Below are 19,195 nucleotides of genomic sequence, written 5' to 3'. Positions count from 1 at the left end.
TGTCCTTCTATATACTCCCACTCCTCCATGGAGAAATAGACAGTGACGTCCTGACACCTTATAGGAACCTGACAACACAATGACACCGTCATCACCCAGACCCCTCCAGTGCTGTTACTGGAGAATTTCCCAGCATTCCCAGCAGTGTCACCTCTCCAGTCAGCAGCTCCATCATCTTGTGGGTGAGTTCTAGGATCTTCTGCTCATGTATCAGGGGGTGAGGGGGAGGCTCTGTGATGGGGGAGGGGTCCTGCTCCGCCCTCCTGACTCCTGGAGATGGATGATGGGAGTCACACAGTCCCCCGATGTCTTCTTCACTATTGTGTACTCCTGTGGATGGAGAGAGACACTTAGGGAATAAACCCTTCAGGGGCCATGTGCTCTCCTCCGGCCCTCTCCTCCCGGTACAACGTGCCTACTTACCTTCTCATGGCTCCTACAACATGACTATTGGTCACAGGTCACATGACACATCACTCACCATATTGGTGCTGATCTTCAGGTTCTCCATCACTTGGAAGGTCTGGAGGCCGTTCTCCAGGACCCTGGACTCTTCCTATCACTTCCTATGATGGATTCTCCTTCCCGATGTCTGACTTGTTACAGAATACAATAAAGAGGAGAGAAATCTAGAAAAGTTTACCTCTCCGCTCAGCAGGGAGATGATCTCCAAGGTGAGGTCTAATATTCTTCTGCTGATCTCCTTCCTGTCCATCCTTGGTGGTCGTTCAGGAGAAGAGGAGAGAACTGGAGGAGCTGGAGGCTTCTAGTACTGCAGGCGCCTTTATGAGAAGAGGAGAGTAAATTATCCAGGGGACAAGACCAGATGTCACCTCCAGAACCGCACGTCCTGAGCCTGGAGGGGCCCCGCTACTCAGAGCCCCCACCACATGGATTCCAGGGGCCCCAACATGGAGAAGGCCCTGTGATGACAACCCTATCATGTGATCAGTGCAGGGGGCAGTATTCAACTTCAGCAATAAATAAAGTATCCACTGATCACATGTTACATCATCACCGTTACTGAGCCTCACAACCTGCAATGATTAGATGATGGTGACGTCACCCAAGGTCCTTCACGACCACTTCACTACTTAGCCCCGCCCCCTGAGTTAGTCACATGACGCTGACGTCAATGCAGGTCCTTCACGCCACTTCTCCTCTCTACTGCTGAGCCTCGCCCCCTGCACTGATCACATGATAATAATACCGTAACAGGTCCTTTAACTCTTTTCCTTTGCACTGCTAAACTCCACCCCTGCACTGATCACATGACAGTGACATCACCACAGGTCCTTCAACACCTCCTCTCCTCAGTGCTGAGCCCCGCCCCCTCCACTGATCACATGACAATGAGGTCACCCAAGGTCCTTCAGCTCTGGCAGTGCAGCAGATACTGGGCAAGTCCTGGTCGGTAGTCACTGCTGAGCCCCGCCCCCTGCACTGATCACATGATGGTGACGTCACCCCAGGTCCTTCACCACCTCTTCTCATCTCCACTGCTGAGCCCCGCCCCCTGCACTGATCACATGATGGTGACATCACCCCAGGTCCTTCACCACCTCTTCTCACCTCCACTGCTGAGCTCCGCCCCCTGCACTGATCACATGATGGTGACATCACCCCAGGTCCTTCACCACCTCTTCTCACCTCCACTGCTGAGCCCCGCCCCCTGCACTGATCACATGACAATGAGGTCACCCAAGGTCCTTCAGCTCTGGCAGTGCAGCAGATACTGGGCAGGTCCTGGTCGGTAGTCACTGCTGAGCCCCGCCCCCTGCACTGATCACATGACGTGACGTCACCGCAGGTCCTTCAGCTCTGGCAGTGCAGCAGATACTGGGCAGGTCCTGGTCGGTAGTCAGGGCTCTTGTTCTCTCTGGTATCAGCCATTCCTCCAGCCTGCAGGTAAGATGAGCTGTGAGGAGACAGTGTGGTGGAGAGCTCAGACATGTCACCTCTGGAGATTCTCCTCCATTACACACAAGGAATCCTTCTCCGCTCCTCAGCTTAGTATGATGGGGGAGGAGTAGTGGGGATAGTGGGGGTTGTCATCATTCGCTGGCCCCTGACTGTCCTGGTGAGGGGCCCCTGCCTCCAGGAGGAGAATGAATGGAGCGGGGCCCGGCCTGAGCTCAGCTCTCTCCAGTCTCTTCTCTAGGAGTTCTGGACACAGCTGAGCACAGCCCAGAGGTGGGACCTGCATCTATCAGACATTTATCTCCTGTGGAGCCACCAGAGATCTCCATGTTGGGGCCCCTGCATCCAGGAGGAGAATGAATGGAGCGGGGCCCGGCCTGAGCTCAGCTCTCTCCAGTCTCTTCTCTAGGAGTTCTGGACACAGCTGAGCACAGCCCAGAGGTGGGACCTGCATCTATCCGACATTTATCTCCTGTGGAGCCACCAGAGATCTCCATGTTGGGGCCCCTGGAATCCATGTGTTGGGGGCTCTGAGAAGCGGGGCCCCTCCAGGCTCAGGAAGTGCGGTTCTGGAGGTGACATCTGGTCTTGTCCCCTGGATGATTTCCTCTCCTCTTCTCATAAAGGCGCCTGCAGTACTAGAAGCCTCCAGCTCCTCCAGTTCTCTCCTCTTCTCCTGAATGACCACCAAGGATGGACAGGAAGGAGATCAGCAGAAGAATATTAGACCTCACCTTGGAGATCATCTCCCTGCTGAGCGGAGAGGTAAACTTTTCTAGATTTCTCTCCTCTTTATTGTATTCTGTAACAAGTCAGACATCGGGAAGGAGAATCCATCATAAGAAGTGATAGGAAGAGTCCAGGGTCCTGGAGAACGGCCCCCAGACCTTCCAAGTGACGGAGAACCTGAAGATCAGCCCCAATATGGTGAGTGATGTGTCATGTGACCAGTGACCAGTAGTCATGTTGTAGGAGCCATGAGGAGGTAAGTAGGCACGTTGTACCAGGAGGAGAGGGCCGGAGGAGAGCACATGGCCCCTGAAGGGTTTATTCCCTAAGTGTCTCTCTCCATCCACAGGAGTACACAATAGTGAAGAAGACATCGGGGGACTGTGTGACTCCCATCATCCATCTCCAGGAGTCAGGAGGGCGGAGCAGGACCCCTCACCCCATCACAGAGCCTCCCCCTCACCCCCTGATACATGAGCAGAAGATCCTAGAACTCACCCACAAGATGATGGAGCTGCTGACTGGAGAGGTGACACTGCTGGGAATGCTGGGAAATTCTCCAGTAACAGCACTGGAGGGGTCTGGGTGATGACGGTGTCATTGTGTTGTCAGGTTCCTATAAGGTGTCAGGATGTCACTGTCTATTTCTCCATGGAGGAGTGGGAGTATATAGAAGGACACAAGGACCTGTACAAGGAGGCCATGATGGAGGAGCACCAGCCTCTTATATCACAGGGTAAGAGCCGTCATGTGCAGTGTATACACGTGTGTGCAGTGACATGTAATGGAGGAGCACCAGCCTCTTATATCACAAGGTAAGACCCGTCATGTGCAGTGTATACACGTGTGCGCAGTGACATGTAATGGAGGAGCACCGGCCTCTTATATCACAAGGTAAGAGCCGTCATGTGCAGTGTATACACGTGTGTGCAGTGACATGTAACGGAGGAGCACCAACCTCTTATATCACAGGGTAAGAGCCGTCATGTGCAGTGTATACACGTGTGTGCAGTGATATGTAATGGAGGAGCACCAGCCTCTTATATCACAAGGTAAGAGCCGTCATGTGCAGTGTATACACGTGTGTGCAGTGACATGTAATGGAGGAGCACCAGCCTCTTATATCACAAGGTAAGAGCCGTCATGTCCAGTGTATACATGTGTGTGCAGTGACATGTAATGGAGGAGCACCAGCCTCTTATATCACAAGGTAAGAGCCGTCATGTGCAGTGTATACACGTGTGTGCAGTGACATGTAATGGAGGAGCACCAGCCTCTTATATCACAAGGTAAGAGCCGTCATGTGCAGTGTATACACGTATGTGCAGTGACATGTAATGGAGGATCACCAGCCTCTTATATCACAGGGTAAGAGCCGTCATGTGCAGTGTATACACGTGTGTGCAGTGACATGTAATGGAGGAGCACCAGCCTCTTATATCACAGGGTAAGAGCCGTCATGTGCAGTGTGTACACGTGTGTGCAGTGACATGTAATGGAGGAGCACCAGCCTCTTATATCACAAGGTAAGAGCCGTCATGTGCAGTGTATACACGTATGTGCAGTGACATGTAATGGAGGATCACCAGCCTCTTATATCACAGGGTAAGAGCCGTCATGTGCAGTGTATACACGTGTGTGCAGTGACATGTAATGGAGGAGCACCAGCCTCTTATATCACAAGGTAAGAGCCGTCATGTGCAGTGTATACACGTATGTGCAGTGACATGTAATGGAGGATCACCAGCCTCTTATATCACAGGGTAAGAGCCGTCATGTGCAGTGTATACACGTGTGTGCAGTGACATGTAATGGAGGAGCACCAGCCTCTTATATCACAAGGTAAGAGCCGTCATGTGCAGTGACATGTAATGGAGGAGCACCAGCCTCTTATATCACAAGGTGAGACCCGTCATGTGCAGTGTATACACCTGTGTGCAGTGACATGTAATGGAGGAGCACCAGCCTCTTATATCACAAGGTAAGACCCGTCATGTGCAGTGTATACACGTGTGTGCAGTGACATGTAATGGAGGAGCACCAGCCTCTTATATCACAGGGTAAGAGCCGTCATGTGCAGTGTATACACGTGTGTGCAGTGACATGTAATGGAGGAGCACCAGCCTCTTATATCACAAGGTAAGAGCCGTCATGTGCAGTGACATGTAATGGAGGAGCACCAGCCTCTTATATCACAAGGTGAGACCCGTCATGTGCAGTGTATACACCTGTGTGCAGTGACATGTAATGGAGGAGCACCAGCCTCTTATATCACAAGGTAAGACCCGTCATGTGCAGTGTATACACGTGTGTGCAGTGACATGTAATGGAGGAGCACCAGCCTCTTATATCACAGGGTAAGAGCCGTCATGTGCAGTGTATACACGTGTGTGCAGTGACATGTAATGGAGGAGCACCAGCCTCTTATATCACAAGGTAAGAGCCGTCATGTGCAGTGTATACACGTGTGTGCAGTGACATGTAATGGAGGAGCACCAGCCTCTTATATCACAAGGTAAGACCCGTCATGTGCAGTGTATACACGTGTGTGCAGTGACATGTAATGGAGGAGCACCAGCCTCTTATATCACAGGGTAAGAGCCGTCATGTGCAGTGTATACACGTGTGTGCAGTGACATGTAATGGAGGAGCACCAGCCTCTTATATCACAAGGTGAGACCCGTCATGTGCAGTGTGTGCAGTGACATGTAATGGAGGAGCACCAGCCTCTTATATCACAGGGTAAGACCCGTCATGTGCAGTGTATACACGTGTGTGCAGTGACATGTAATGGAGGAGCACCAGCCTCTTATATCACAGGGTAAGAGCCGTCATGTGCAGTGTATACACGTGTGTGCAGTGACATGTAATGGAGGAGCACCAGCCTCTTATATCACAAGGTAAGAGCCGTCATGTGCAGTGACATGTAATGGAGGAGCACCAGCCTCTTATATCACAAGGTGAGACCCGTCATGTGCAGTGTATACACCTGTGTGCAGTGACATGTAATGGAGGAGCACCAGCCTCTTATATCACAAGGTAAGACCCGTCATGTGCAGTGTATACACGTGTGTGCAGTGACATGTAATGGAGGAGCACCAGCCTCTTATATCACAGGGTAAGAGCCGTCATGTGCAGTGTATACACGTGTGTGCAGTGACATGTAATGGAGGAGCACCAGCCTCTTATATCACAAGGTAAGAGCCGTCATGTGCAGTGTATACACGTGTGTGCAGTGACATGTAATGGAGGAGCACCAGCCTCTTATATCACAAGGTAAGACCCGTCATGTGCAGTGTATACACGTGTGTGCAGTGACATGTAATGGAGGAGCACCAGCCTCTTATATCACAGGGTAAGAGCCGTCATGTGCAGTGTATACACGTGTGTGCAGTGACATGTAATGGAGGAGCACCAGCCTCTTATATCACAAGGTGAGACCCGTCATGTGCAGTGTGTGCAGTGACATGTAATGGAGGAGCACCAGCCTCTTATATCACAGGGTAAGACCCGTCATGTGCAGTGTATACACGTGTGTGCAGTGACATGTAATGGAGGAGCACCAGCCTCTTATATCACAAGGTAAGACCCGTCATGTGCAGTGTATACACGTGTGTGCAGTGACATGTAATGGAGGAGCACCAGCCTCTTATATCACAGGGTAAGAGCCGTCATGTGCAGTGTATACACGTGTGTGCAGTGACATGTAATGGAGGAGCACCAGCCTCTTATATCACAAGGTGAGACCCGTCATGTGCAGTGTGTGCAGTGACATGTAATGGAGGAGCACCAGCCTCTTATATCACAGGGTAAGACCCGTCATGTGCAGTGTATACACGTGTGTGCAGTGACATGTAATGGAGGAGCACCAGCCTCTTATATCACAAGGTAAGAGCCGTCATGTGCAGTGTATACACGTGTGTGCAGTGACATGTAATGGAGGAGCACCAGCCTCTTATATCACAGGGTAAGAGCCGTCATGTGCAGTGTATACACGTGTGTGCAGTGACATGTAATGGATGAGCACCAGCCTCTTATATCACAGGGTAAGAGCCGTCATGTGCAGTGTATACACGTGTGTGCAGTGACATGTAATGTAGGAGCTCCAGCCTCTTTTATCACAGGGTAAGAGCCGTCATGTGCAGTGTATACACGTGTGTGCAGTGACACGTAATGGAGGAGCACCAGCCTCTTATATCACAAGGTAAGACCCGTCATGTGCAGTGTATACACGTGTGTGCAGTGACATGTAATGTAGGAGCTCCAGCCTCTTATATCACAGGGTAAGAGCCGTCATGTGCAGTGTATACACGTGTGTGCAGTGACATGTAATGGAGGATCACCAGCCTCTTATATCACAAGGTAAGAGCCGACATGTGCAGTGTGTACACGTGTGTGCAGTGACATGTAATGGAGGAGCACCAGCCTATTATATCACAAGGTAAAAGTCGTCATGTGCAGTCTATACACGTGTGTGCAGTGACATGTAATGGAGGAGCACCAGCCTCTTATATCACAAGGTAAGAGCCGTCATGTGCAGCGTATACATTGTAGATTATACATGGAGCTTCTGGGCAATGTCCGCCCCTGTATGACTGTATAGAGCCTGACTTTGGAGCTTCTGTCAGAGGGAGATATTTGGAAACCCTCCGCCCATATGTTCTGCTGGAGGCTCAGACGTGGTGTGAACAGGTCCTTAGTTTTATAAGGAGAGTACATCATAGTGTCTTTCGTTCTCTTGTCCTTCATGTCTGGGATCCTCTAGTCACTCCACAAGCAGAGAAGATGCAACCTGCTACACGTGACTAGAGGAGGAGGTCGGACCTTCCTGCAGCAGGTGCATGGATTATTACAAGCCACATTCAGGGCAGCGGGACAGTCACAGAAATGTCTGCAGCTGATCTGCTCTGTGTGAACTTGCTCTTAGATAACCAGTGACTGATCTGTGCTGCTCTTATATTCTGTCCAACGTGAGGATTGTAAGGTTCCGCCATATGGAGACAGGACACAACAGGCGGTTTCTTCAGGGGTGGGGCTTAAGATGCGCCATTGTGATAGAAAGGCCATCCACTAGGTGATCTGTCCTCCAGCCCGAGTCACTGTGAGAAATGTGGAGCATCTTGAAACTGTCTGTCTATTTCTTAAAGGGATTATTCAGGAAATGGTCACCAAGCACAGCACATAGTATAGCAGCTAAGCCCCATTCATTTCAATGGGGCTGAGCTGCAACTAGGCCATGTGACCAATGTATGGCCAAGGAAAAGGCTGCGGCGCTCATGGTGTGCTGGCCTCTTCTAACAGCTGATCGTTGGGGGTCCAGCACTTGGGACCCTTGCCAATTTGATATTGATGACCTATCCTGAGGATAGGTCTTCAATATTATTTCCAGGATAACCCCTTTAATTACTGGGCCTGTGATATTAAATGCAGAGTTGATAGACATTTCACCGCAGAAATTGCCTATTTCCAAACTAAATTGTCAGTACCAGTGTTCAGTGTGTTTGTTGAAGGGGAGGGACATTTAATAGTGCCTTTGTCTTTAAATGACAGGAGACAGTTTTGCTATTACCGTTTAATAATCTGTGTGTGTGTTTTGTACCAAACCCGTGACTTTTAATTTCTAGGCCTTATAATAAAATGTCTGAAAAACAGAAGTGCAAAAAGTCCCAGGTCTCGTCCTCTCAGAGTGGGTAGCAGTTGTAGCAGGAGGGTGGTGGCAGCGTGTCAGAGTGAAATCGGCTCTGGGAACTGGTGATGCTGCTGATACCGTGGGTGTAGGCTCCAAACGTGCCGGATCTATGGATAGCTTGGCTGCTACTACCATTACCACTGCCACACACACATCTACTGCTTTATCTGTGCTGTGCCGCTGCCACTACTGTTATGGCCACATGCCATTATTATCGTTTTTACATTGACACCGCACTACTGCTGCTCACAATGAAAAGGCAAAGTTTTTCTAGGCTCGTTCAGAACAAGTCACTCTTGTTCTGACATTTAACACTTGTGCATCTATAAATACGGGCAAGCACTAAGTCCTGTTAAGGCATAATTTTTGGACACTTGTACAGAACAAGCCAGTCTTGCTTGCTTTTGGATTTACCATGTGCGTATAAACAGTTGAAGGGATCTGCCCCCATTGAGGCATAATTTTAGGAAGCTTGGTCCTAACAAGCCACTGTTTTTAAACACCATCTGCCTGCGATAAGGGACAATTTTTGGAAGCTTTCGCATTGTATTTTTAAACGAGCTCTTTTTAACACCATCAAACATGTTTACTCATAGCTATATGTCAGTGCCACTCTGACATTATTGGCTATTGCTGTCATTGCGTTCAAGAGCTTGGGGTGGAGAGAGAGCAAAAATTCATAAAATATTTTAAAAAAATAACACCAGAGGGTTTTATATGGCAATTTTCAGGGCATTTGAAGCAACTTCGATTCGCAACTAATTGATTTGGTTCCGAACAGGAATTTTTCAAAAATTTGCCAAATTGGGCACAAAGTGAATCTTATGAAGTTCATTCATCTCTATCACATGGTGCCAGCCCTCAAACTATGATGCCTTCTCCACCAGCCCTTAAACCATTTTGTAGTGGCCATGCCTGAGTGCTGAAGCTCAGTTCTCATTAAAGTGGGGGCTGAGCTTCAGTACTGGCACCGCGAACTACACCGTGTATGGAGCCTTCTACTTCCATCTGTCCATTGTTTTCTACATTATTGTTTGACTGTTTTCAGTGCCTTGGAAGCTTGAAAGAGGTGATTTGTGGGGGTTCCTGAGAAGAGGTCATCAATCTATGTACCTCAGAAAACTCCTTTTAAACCGATTTTTACATGAAAATAGGGAAACAAACCCCTCTGTCATAAAGAATTTTCTTGTTTTCAAGTATGGTGAGCTGAGAGAAGACTGTGCTGTTATTATCGGTGCCTTCTCAAACAGCTGATCAGTTACCGATGACCTATCCAGGAGAAAACCCCATTAATAGTTTGGACATTTTCAGATTAAGCAATACCAGTGATGAGGTCTATGGTATAAGCGATCGTAGTTTACTATCGCAGTCTATGATAAAATAGTTATGTTCTTACTAAGCCCTGCAAGGCTCAATAGGACCTTTACTGTGGCAGATCTGGAAACCTTCCCAAGGAGCCCAGCTGACAGAAACTAAACCAATCCCACGCTCTTGTCATGGAGGGCTGTTTGGTCTTCAGATGTAGCCCACTCCCAGTAAATGACCGCTCAGATGTCGTGGCTGCAGTTGAAGGTCGGGTTCTGCTTGATACTCTTAAGAGTTCCGGTGGGTCCGGCCACTTTTATCTGTATCCTCATCCTCCGAACGTGATTTCACTGAAGTACTGCTGTGGAGAGGGAAGCTGTCATAGGCCAGCGTTCATTTCAGGGCTGCACCTATGAAGGCTCTGGGAACTCAGCACAGGTGGTAAGGAACATAATATTATTACTTCCCCCGATAACAAAATCTAGAAATGAAGGAGCTGAGAGAAGAGTCTGATCTATAGACAGATCTACAGGAGGCCATGTATTCAGTCACTGTGTGCTTGTGTCTCCACAGATGGATCCAGGAGGAGAAATCCACCAGAGAGATGTCCCCGTCCTCTGTACTCCAAGGACTGTCCAGAGGAGAAGCTCTCCGAGGATCCCCAGGTAAATGGAGCTAAAGGCTCACCAAAATATGACCATAAAGGGAATGTATCCAAGTCTATTTTACATATTTTTTCTATTCTGTTTAGAGTGAAAATCTTATTGATATCATAGTTGTTGTTAAAGATGAACCTGAAGAGGAGACGGATGTAATGGACGATCTGCAATGTGAGGAGGGGGAGACCTTCACTGGTCATCTGGATACTACTCCCATCATCTCATCATCACACGTAATAATCTGTCACTGTGTTTCCTACAGATGGACTCATAGAAGGAAATCCACCAGAGAGATGTCCCCGTCCTCTGTATTCCCAGGACTGTCCAGAGGAGAAGCTCCCAGAGAACCCTCAGGTAGATGGAGCTGAGCCCTATACACATCTATATAGGGGGGTCCTGCAGTCATAGAGGGGTCATAGATTGTGGGGGTCTCTTATGTGGATCTGTTAGATTTCCCACCTGTCTGCTGTATTGTCCTGAATTGTTACAGATGACAAATCAGGGGGAAGATCTGACTGATATTAAAGTGGAGGATGAAGAAGAGAGGACGATGGGCGATCCCCTGTGTATGAGTGAGGTGGAGGAGGACGTTCCAGGAGATGTCACCACAGGTATGGAATAATAAATGGGGAAAGGGAATTCCGAGATTTTTTCATGTGAGGCTCCACCTTAGAGCTCCAGTTTATTACCATTCTGGGCAGTGACTCCCCTGTGTTGTGTACCGTGCAGGAGCGGAGGGAGTGGTGACTGCACATTGAGATCCTTTCCAATCTCTTCTATCAATTCTGTTATGCACTCAGCTTAATACTAGGTTTTGCATCAGTTTGTAGGGTGCAGCAGCTGAACTAGTGACTGGGATCTGAGAAAACACAGTTTAACCGATTAACCACCTAACTGTTTTGCCCAAGTCCAGCTTGGGCAGTGGGAAAAGTAGCTAACTGTTCTGCATGAGCTGAGCTCGGACAGAAAGTGGAGGGGGGCTGCTTTAGATGCTGCTTTCTCCTAAATAGTAGCAGCTAGAACCATGCAACTGGTCTTGTTTGAAAGCTGACATTCCAGGCTTTCATACAAAATGACAGCTAAAGTCCAAGCAACAGAGGAGAAATCACTGTTAGAAATCAAGTCGGGAATAATCACGGTTAAAACCTGCTTTTACTTCCACTTTCAGCTGCACTCACAGCATCCTGATTCTATCAGTGATATCTTCCCCTGTACTGAAGATATTGCAGTTATTCTGATATTGTCTGAAAGTTTGGAATGCCAGCTTTCAAACAAAGCCCATATCTCTAGCTGGTACCAAACCAGAGATATGAGCAGTTTAAGTAGCCGTCCCCATTCAGTCTGGAGGAGAATGAGGGAGCAGCTGCAGAGCGGACAGGCTGCAGGAGGGAAGAAAAAAACTGTAAAAATATATTAAAAACTGTGGTATTATCATCATTGTAGTAATCCGGATAATAAAATTATATTATTTTTACCACACAGTGAACGCCGTAAAATAAATTCCACAAAATAATGTAAACATTGCTGTTTTTTTTTTATTTTTCCTCCTAAAAATAAAATAATAAAAGTTATTTAATACAATATATATATATATATATATATATATATATATATATATTATATACCAAAATTGTTCTTAAAAAACCTACAGCTAATCCTGCAAAATAAAAATAACATTTAGAAGAAAAAATGTAAAAGCTATGACTGCTAGAACACAAAGGGGGAAATATTAATAGTCTTTAAGGCTAAAATGAATGCCAAGACCCAGCTTGATTGCAAGCAGTCCCTGTCACCAATTCCATTCTGCTGCTGTGAAAGCCTTTGAGAAGAAGTCGCAGGTATGCATCTTGCCAGAATAAAGGGCAGTCAGAATGGAAAAGTGAGGAAGAAGTGTCTGTAATAATTGTCGAAGCCCAAAAATCACTCACAGTCCTCACAGTACCACACAGTCCTCACAGTACCCCACAGTCCCTCACAGTACCCCACAGTCCCTCACAGTCCCTCACAGTACCCACAGTACCTCACAGTCCCTCACAGTACCACACAGTCCTCACAGTACCCCACAGTCCCTCACAGTCCCTCACAGTCCCTCACAGTACCCTCACAGTCCCTCACAGTACCACACAGTACCTCACAGTACCTCACAGTCCCTCACAGTCCTATAGCCAGTCCAGCATCCCGTGTCTTGAGAAGCATTTTCTACTTTGACATGGTTTTCTTTAGGCCCTGTATTGAGAGATTCGGACATTGAGTTGCAGTTTATTGTTGAGGTGTTGCGCACAACTGGAGTTGTTACATTTTGCTTTCTTTCATTTATTTGGTTTGACTATTGCAAACCCCAGATTAATAACAGATCGGTTCATACAGTGGTTTTGTAAAGTTTGTGAACCCTTCAGAATTTTCTATATTTCTGCATGAATTTGACCTAAAACTTTATCAGATTTTCACACAATTCCAACACCGCCAACCATGAAGCACAGCCTGCGCTAAGAACCCAGGCTGATACTAACAGGTGGCTCTTATTGGTGGAGCACCTCAGCAATCTTTAACCCCCCAAAAGACGTCTCCCATCATTAAAAGGCAGTAGGCAGTCGTTAAGGGATTAAAAAAAAGTGACAAATTACTGAGGAAATACTGACATTAAAATGCATTTTCAAATGCACAAGAAGTGTTGTAGGCTAGGTTCACACGGGCGAGATTTCCGCGCGGGTGCAATGCGTGAGGTGAACGCATTGCACCCGCACTGAATCCGGACCAATTCACTTCTATGGGGCTGTGCACATGAGCAGTGATTTTCACGCATCACTTGTGCATTGCGTGAAAATTGCAGCATGCTCTATATTGTGCGTTTATCACGCAACGCAGGTCCCATAGAAGTGAATGGGGCTGCGTGAAAATCGCAAGCATCCGCAAGCAATTGCAGATGCGGTGCGATTTTCACGCTTGGTTGCTAAGATGACTATTATTTTCCCTTATAACATGGTTATAAGGGAAAATAATAGCATTCTGAATACAGAATACATAGTAGAAGGTCAATTGAGGGTTAAAAAATAAAAAACTATTAACTCACCTCCTCCTCTTACTTCTTTAATCATGAGCTGCCGGCTAAAGGACCTGTGGTGATGTCACATCACATGGTCCATCACCGTGGTGATGGACCATGTGATTGGACCATGTGATGAGCTCAGTGACGTCACCACAGGTCCTTTGACAGGTCCTGAAGAAAGAACACGTGACCGGCAGCTACGCGATCAATTGGAGGAGGTGACTGTATTTTTTAACCCTCAATTGACCTTGTACTAAGCATTCTGTATTAAAGAATGCTATTATTTTCCCTTATAACCATGTTATAAGGGAAAATAATTACATCTACACAACACCGAACCCAAACCTGAACTTCAGTGAAGAAGTTCGGGTCTGGGTACCACATTCCGTTTTTTATCACGCGCGTGCAAAACGTATTGCACCCGCGCAATAAAAACTGAACTACGGAACGCAATCACAGTCAAAACTGACTTCAATTGCGTACCTACTCGCGCGGGTTTGCCGCAATACACCCGGGACGCATCCTTAGCCAAAACGTGACGCCCGTGTGAACCCAGTCGTACTTTACAAAGTGCACCATTTCAAATCCATATTCAGCACACTTATCTGAATAAGCCCTTATGATGCAAACTCTCCCCTGTATTCTAGTGACTATGAGGGAGCTGTCTCACATGTGATTATTGTAATTAAACAGATATCTCAGTGATGATTACCTGCACTCAGAAGGACACTTCATTAGGTCGATCTTCATAATGCTTGATAGGACCCTCGTTCACCTTTAGAAAATTCCCAATTCTTACTGTAATGGATCTAAGAAGATGCTGGAAACATGTTTATTTTACCAAAATATCAAGAACCTAGCAAGTAATAATAAAAAAATAACGTCCCTACTTGAGCTCGCTCAGATCTAGCACCACCACTCTGTCCTTTTCACTGGGAAGTTACATTTTTTATTATTTTTACCATGCTCCTAGGACATTGGTAAAATTAAAAATACTCGGGCAACCCCTTTTAAGTTCTATTAATGTGTTAACATTTGATTACAACACAAGGTTGAGCTTTTCAAAGTTTTATCAAGTCATGGTTTATGTAAAGAAAGTGGTGACCAGATGTAGACCAGAATCCTGGACTTATAGTGTTATAAGGCTAGAATCATTTGCAGTTTTAGAGCCAAAGTCAGGAATGCATTCAGGAGGGATGGCTTATATTATGCCTCCTGCTGGATCCACTTCTTACTTTAGGTTAAAAAATATATAAATCATCTGAAACTGCAAGCTTTCTGTAGCTTAATGGAAATGTTAGAAATTTTTTATATTTTGCAGTTTGAGCAAAAATAATCTTAGTATCCCTTTTTTAGTCTTGACAGAAAATCCCAGTAAGAATTCTGAGGGAAATGTCATATCACTAAGTGATAAAGTAGAAGATGAAGATATCGTGCAGCTCTCTTCAGCAGAAAACCTGATTCCCTTTAATGTACACCCAGGACTTCACTGTACAGGTCTATCATATAATCCCCCTAATCATGAGGAACCTTTACCTGACCAATCAGAGATTGATACCCCATATACAGGTCAGAATGATGGTGACAATTTTCAATTTGGTAAAGAATTCATAGAAAGCTCAAATCTGTATACAAACAGAAGTATTGACACAGAGGAGAGGCCATTTTCATGTTCACTACGTGAGAAGACCTTTGCAGATAAATCAAGTCTTCTTAGATATGTGAAAAGTTTCAGAAGGGAGAAGCCTTACTCCTGCTCAGAATGTGGAAAATGTTTTACACATCAATCAATTCTTCTTACACATCAGAGAATTCACACAGGAGAGAAGCCGTATTTATGTTCAGAATGTGGGAAATGTTTCACACATCAGTCAGATTTTATTAAACATCAGAGAATTCATACAGGAGTGAAGCCATATTCATGCGCAGAATGTGGGAAATCTTTTTCAAATAGATCAAATCTGGTGACACATCAGAGAAGTCACACAGGAGAGAAGCCGTATTCATGTTCAGAATGTGGGAAACGCTTTATTACAAAATGCAACGTCAGGTACCATCAAAGAGTTCACACAGGGGAGAAGCCATTTTCATGTTCAGAATGTGGGAAGTCCTTTACAGATAAATCAAGTCTTGTTAGACATGAAAGAAGTCACACAGGAGAGAATCTGTATTCATGTTCAGAATGTGGAAAGTCCTTTACAAATAAATCAGGTTTTGCTAGACATGAGAGAAGTCATACAGGTGAGAAGCCATATTCATGTTCAGTATGTGAGAAGTCCTATACCGAAAAATCAAGGCTTGTTAGACATGAAAGAAGTCACACGTTAGAGACATTGTTTTCATGTTCAGAATGTGAGAAGTCCTTTACAGATAAATCAAGTCTTGTTAAACATAAGAGAATTCACACAGGAGAGAAGCCATTTTCATGTTCAGACTGTGGGAAATGTTTCAAATATCAATCAGATCTTATTAAACATCACAGAATTCACACAGGAGAGAAGCCGTATTCATGTTCAGACTGTGGGAAATGTTTTACACATCAATCAGATCTTATTAAACATCGGAGAATTCACACAGGAGAGAAGCCGTATTCATGTTCAGAATGTGGGAAATGTTTTACAAATAAATCAAATCTGGTTACGCATCAAAAACGTCACACAGGAGAGAAGCAGTATTCAAGTTCAGAAAGTGGGAGACATTTTATTACAAAAGGCAAAGTTAATGATCATCACAGAAATCACACAGGGGAAATGCCCTCTACATGTTTACTATATGAGAACTCCTTTACCGATTAATCAAGACTTCTCAAACATCAGAGAATTCACACTGGAGAGAAGCAGGATATATGTGGGAAAATGCTCTACGAATCAAATCTAGTTACACATGACAGAATTCAAATGGGGAGAAGACATTTCATGTTCATTATGTGGAAAATGTATTACAAGGAGATCTAATTCTGAAACTCATCAGAGAATTCACATAGAGAAGAAACCATTTGGAATCTGAAAGCAGTTCAGAGAATAAGAGTGTTTATATTTTGGGTGGAATAATTCTGAATCTGCCAGATGGCCAATTTATATTTTCCTGAGGTCAACTGCGATTGGGGTCCATGGAGAAAAAGAGCCTTGCTTACTTCCAGAGCAGTGAAGATGAATTGTCCCCATGAACCTTTCTTCTTATCACTGTAGTCACACCTCCACCCACACTGCGGGAGAGTCCAGGGTGACATGGGGAGAAGTAACGATGCTCCATGTAATTATTTTATTACATACCTGGACATATCCATATTTGATTTTCATTCAAATAATATAAAATGTTGAAGGTGATGGAACTGAACAAAAACACTAACAAAGTGACTTTGTTATAAATTATTAAAGTAAAAATTCACAGCTCTTAGACCTAAAATTAGATTTTTGGTTCTGCAGATTAGGTACACATGATTAGTACAGTCTAAAAAATGACATGTCACCTGTCTTGTCTTAGTGACTACTGTATTTTTTAAAATGCATTATTCTAAATTATTATATTATTCATTATTATGTATATTCTTTGTTAAAGACTTAAAACATAAAAGTACACGTAACTGGTATTTCCACATTCATGACGCCCCAAACGCTAAAATTATATCATTTATCCTGCAAGGTCAATGCTGTAGAACAAAAAAGAAATAAATCATGGCAGTATAGTTTTTTTGTTCAGCTTCTTACCCCTAAAACGGAATAAAAACCGAAAAGTCATCTCATCCAACAAAAAATAAGCCTCACACTCCATCAATAGAAAAATTTTAAGCGGACCTGTCATGGTTTTGGTTTATTCTAGATAAATACCTTTACTTGCGGGGTACCCCCCTCCCGTTAATGCTGCCACCCTGCCTGTTTATTTTAAATATCGCTCCTACGCCCCACTGTGCCCCCCTGTATTTTTCCCGCTCAGTATGTTAATGCCGAGCATCGGTACAGGGAGGAGGAGACGCCAGGGTTTCTCAATGGGCGTCTCCTTCTCCCTGGCTGTGCCGCGATCCAATCACAGCGGATAGCGTCACAGCCAGGGAGAAGGAGACGCCCATTGAGAAACCCTGGCGTCGCCTCCTCCCTGTACCGATGCTCAGTATCAACATACCGAGCGGGATAAATACAGAGGGGCACATAGGGGAGTAGGAGCGATGTTTTAAAAAAACAGGCAGGGTGGCAGTATCAGTACCCCGCAAGTAAAAGGTATTTATCTAGAATAAACAAAAACCATGAAAGGTCCGCTTTAAAAAAGTTATGACTCTTAGTGAGTTGATACAAAAACAAATAAAAAGAATTTAAGTGTAAAACATAAAGTAAGATACAAATTTGGTATTACCATAATGATACTAACCCAGAGGCTAAACACCATCTTAGTAGTGCGGAACTAGTATGAAACATTCTTTCCAATTTTTATTTTTCTCGAAAGCCTAGGTGCGTCTTGTAGTCCATAAAGTACTTTCATTCCCCTTCCTTTTGAATCTGCAGTGTGCCATTCCTCTGTTATTCCTTTAACGTTTATAAATAAATTGCCAGCAGTCTGCAATAAAAGTCCAACTGGGTGTTACCAGTTGGGGGCGTTACCCTGCACAGTCTGACGTTGGCAGCATTGATTGGATAGTGTCATATTGTGCAGGGACACGCACTTCCCCCAACTGGTAACCCCCGGATGGACCTTTATTGCATACTGTGGACAATTAATTCATAACGTCTAGTTGGAATAACAGAGGAACAGCATAACATGAGTTATATTAATAGGTGCTCCATAACTGGTATTCCATGGGGAATGCAAGCAATTACTAAAACAGACATGTAAGGAGAGGTGATAAGTCCTCTTTAAGCTATTCTTACATGTGGCAGATTTGTAGGAGAAATTTCTGCAACTGGAAACCACTTCCATACTTCTGAGGTAATTTCTGGCAGGAACGTCTGGGTGCTGCAAGTTCCATTCAGATGAGTGGGGCAGAACTCATGTAGGCTGGACACACATGTAGATATTAAGACAGGTTTTGAGCCGAGGGCCAAAAGTGGATCCAACAGGCAGAAGAAATCTTGTTAATTAATATTTCTCATTTCTGGTGATTTCACTTCTGGCTTTGGCTAAAAAAAAAACTGCACCCAAATCTGCCACTCAAACTGCATGTGTGATTCCAGCCCTAGAGGGGTCTTGAAGGAATGCACCTATTTATTTATTTTTGTCAAAGTAATTTTTATTGCTTAGCTAAGTCACAGATAAAGCAAGACACAATTGTACAGTTGTGTTCATCCACAGATTGGGGCGTTTACCTGAACAACTATTCCCTATCTGATCTCCCATAATCCTCCTCTTGCTATTATATGTAATATTGTGTTAGAATTTTTTAAATAATTTAATAAAATGTTTTTTTTTTAATCATTCTCTATGCCATACGTCTATTTTGTTATACTTCACGTTGTATTGAGATTTCTCCGTTTGCCCCAAGGGGCCACATCATATAGTGCCGACTGATTACCTTGTGCAAAAGACCTGGTGTCATGTCACCTTGTATTCAGGAGGTACTACTTCTCTTTATGGAAAGCGCCTAGTAGATGTAAGGAGTCTTATATGCCAGCTATTTCCAAAAAGAAAGCCGAACTTCTGGTGCCATCAGATGTCAGGTAATTATCCTATCAGTCAATGTTTAACATTTTAAACAGACCTTGGAACGAAGCAGATTCCCCATCTGCACACATCTGTTTTGGAGTGCTTGACCCTGATCAGTTGAGAGCAGAGAGAACTAGCTAAGCTGGGTAAGAAGCCTTGTCGGGATTTAGGGGGGTACTTTTTCTTATGCAGAGTGCCTTGTAGGTGTGAGCAGTC

General features: G+C 45.1%; 1 protein-coding gene across 1 annotated transcript; it reads left to right on the top strand.

Annotated features, from left to right (window-relative positions):
- Window positions 1–10,599: 10,599 nt before the first annotated feature.
- On the top strand, window positions 10,600–17,267 carry LOC120991964 (zinc finger protein OZF-like). Its single transcript, XM_040420724.1, has 3 exons — window positions 10,600–10,656; window positions 10,793–10,913; window positions 14,705–17,267. The coding sequence occupies exons 2-3, from the start codon at window positions 10,793–10,795 to the stop codon at window positions 16,141–16,143; spliced, it is 1,560 nt and encodes a 519-aa protein (XP_040276658.1). The 5' UTR covers window positions 10,600–10,656; the 3' UTR covers window positions 16,144–17,267.
- Window positions 17,268–19,195: the final 1,928 nt, after the last annotated feature.

This window comes from Bufo bufo, chromosome 2 (genome assembly GCF_905171765.1).
Source record: "Bufo bufo chromosome 2, aBufBuf1.1, whole genome shotgun sequence".
NCBI classification, from domain to species: domain Eukaryota; kingdom Metazoa; phylum Chordata; class Amphibia; order Anura; family Bufonidae; genus Bufo; species Bufo bufo.
Note: the sequence above shows the minus strand (reverse complement) of the source record. Positions and strands in the feature narration are given on the sequence as shown.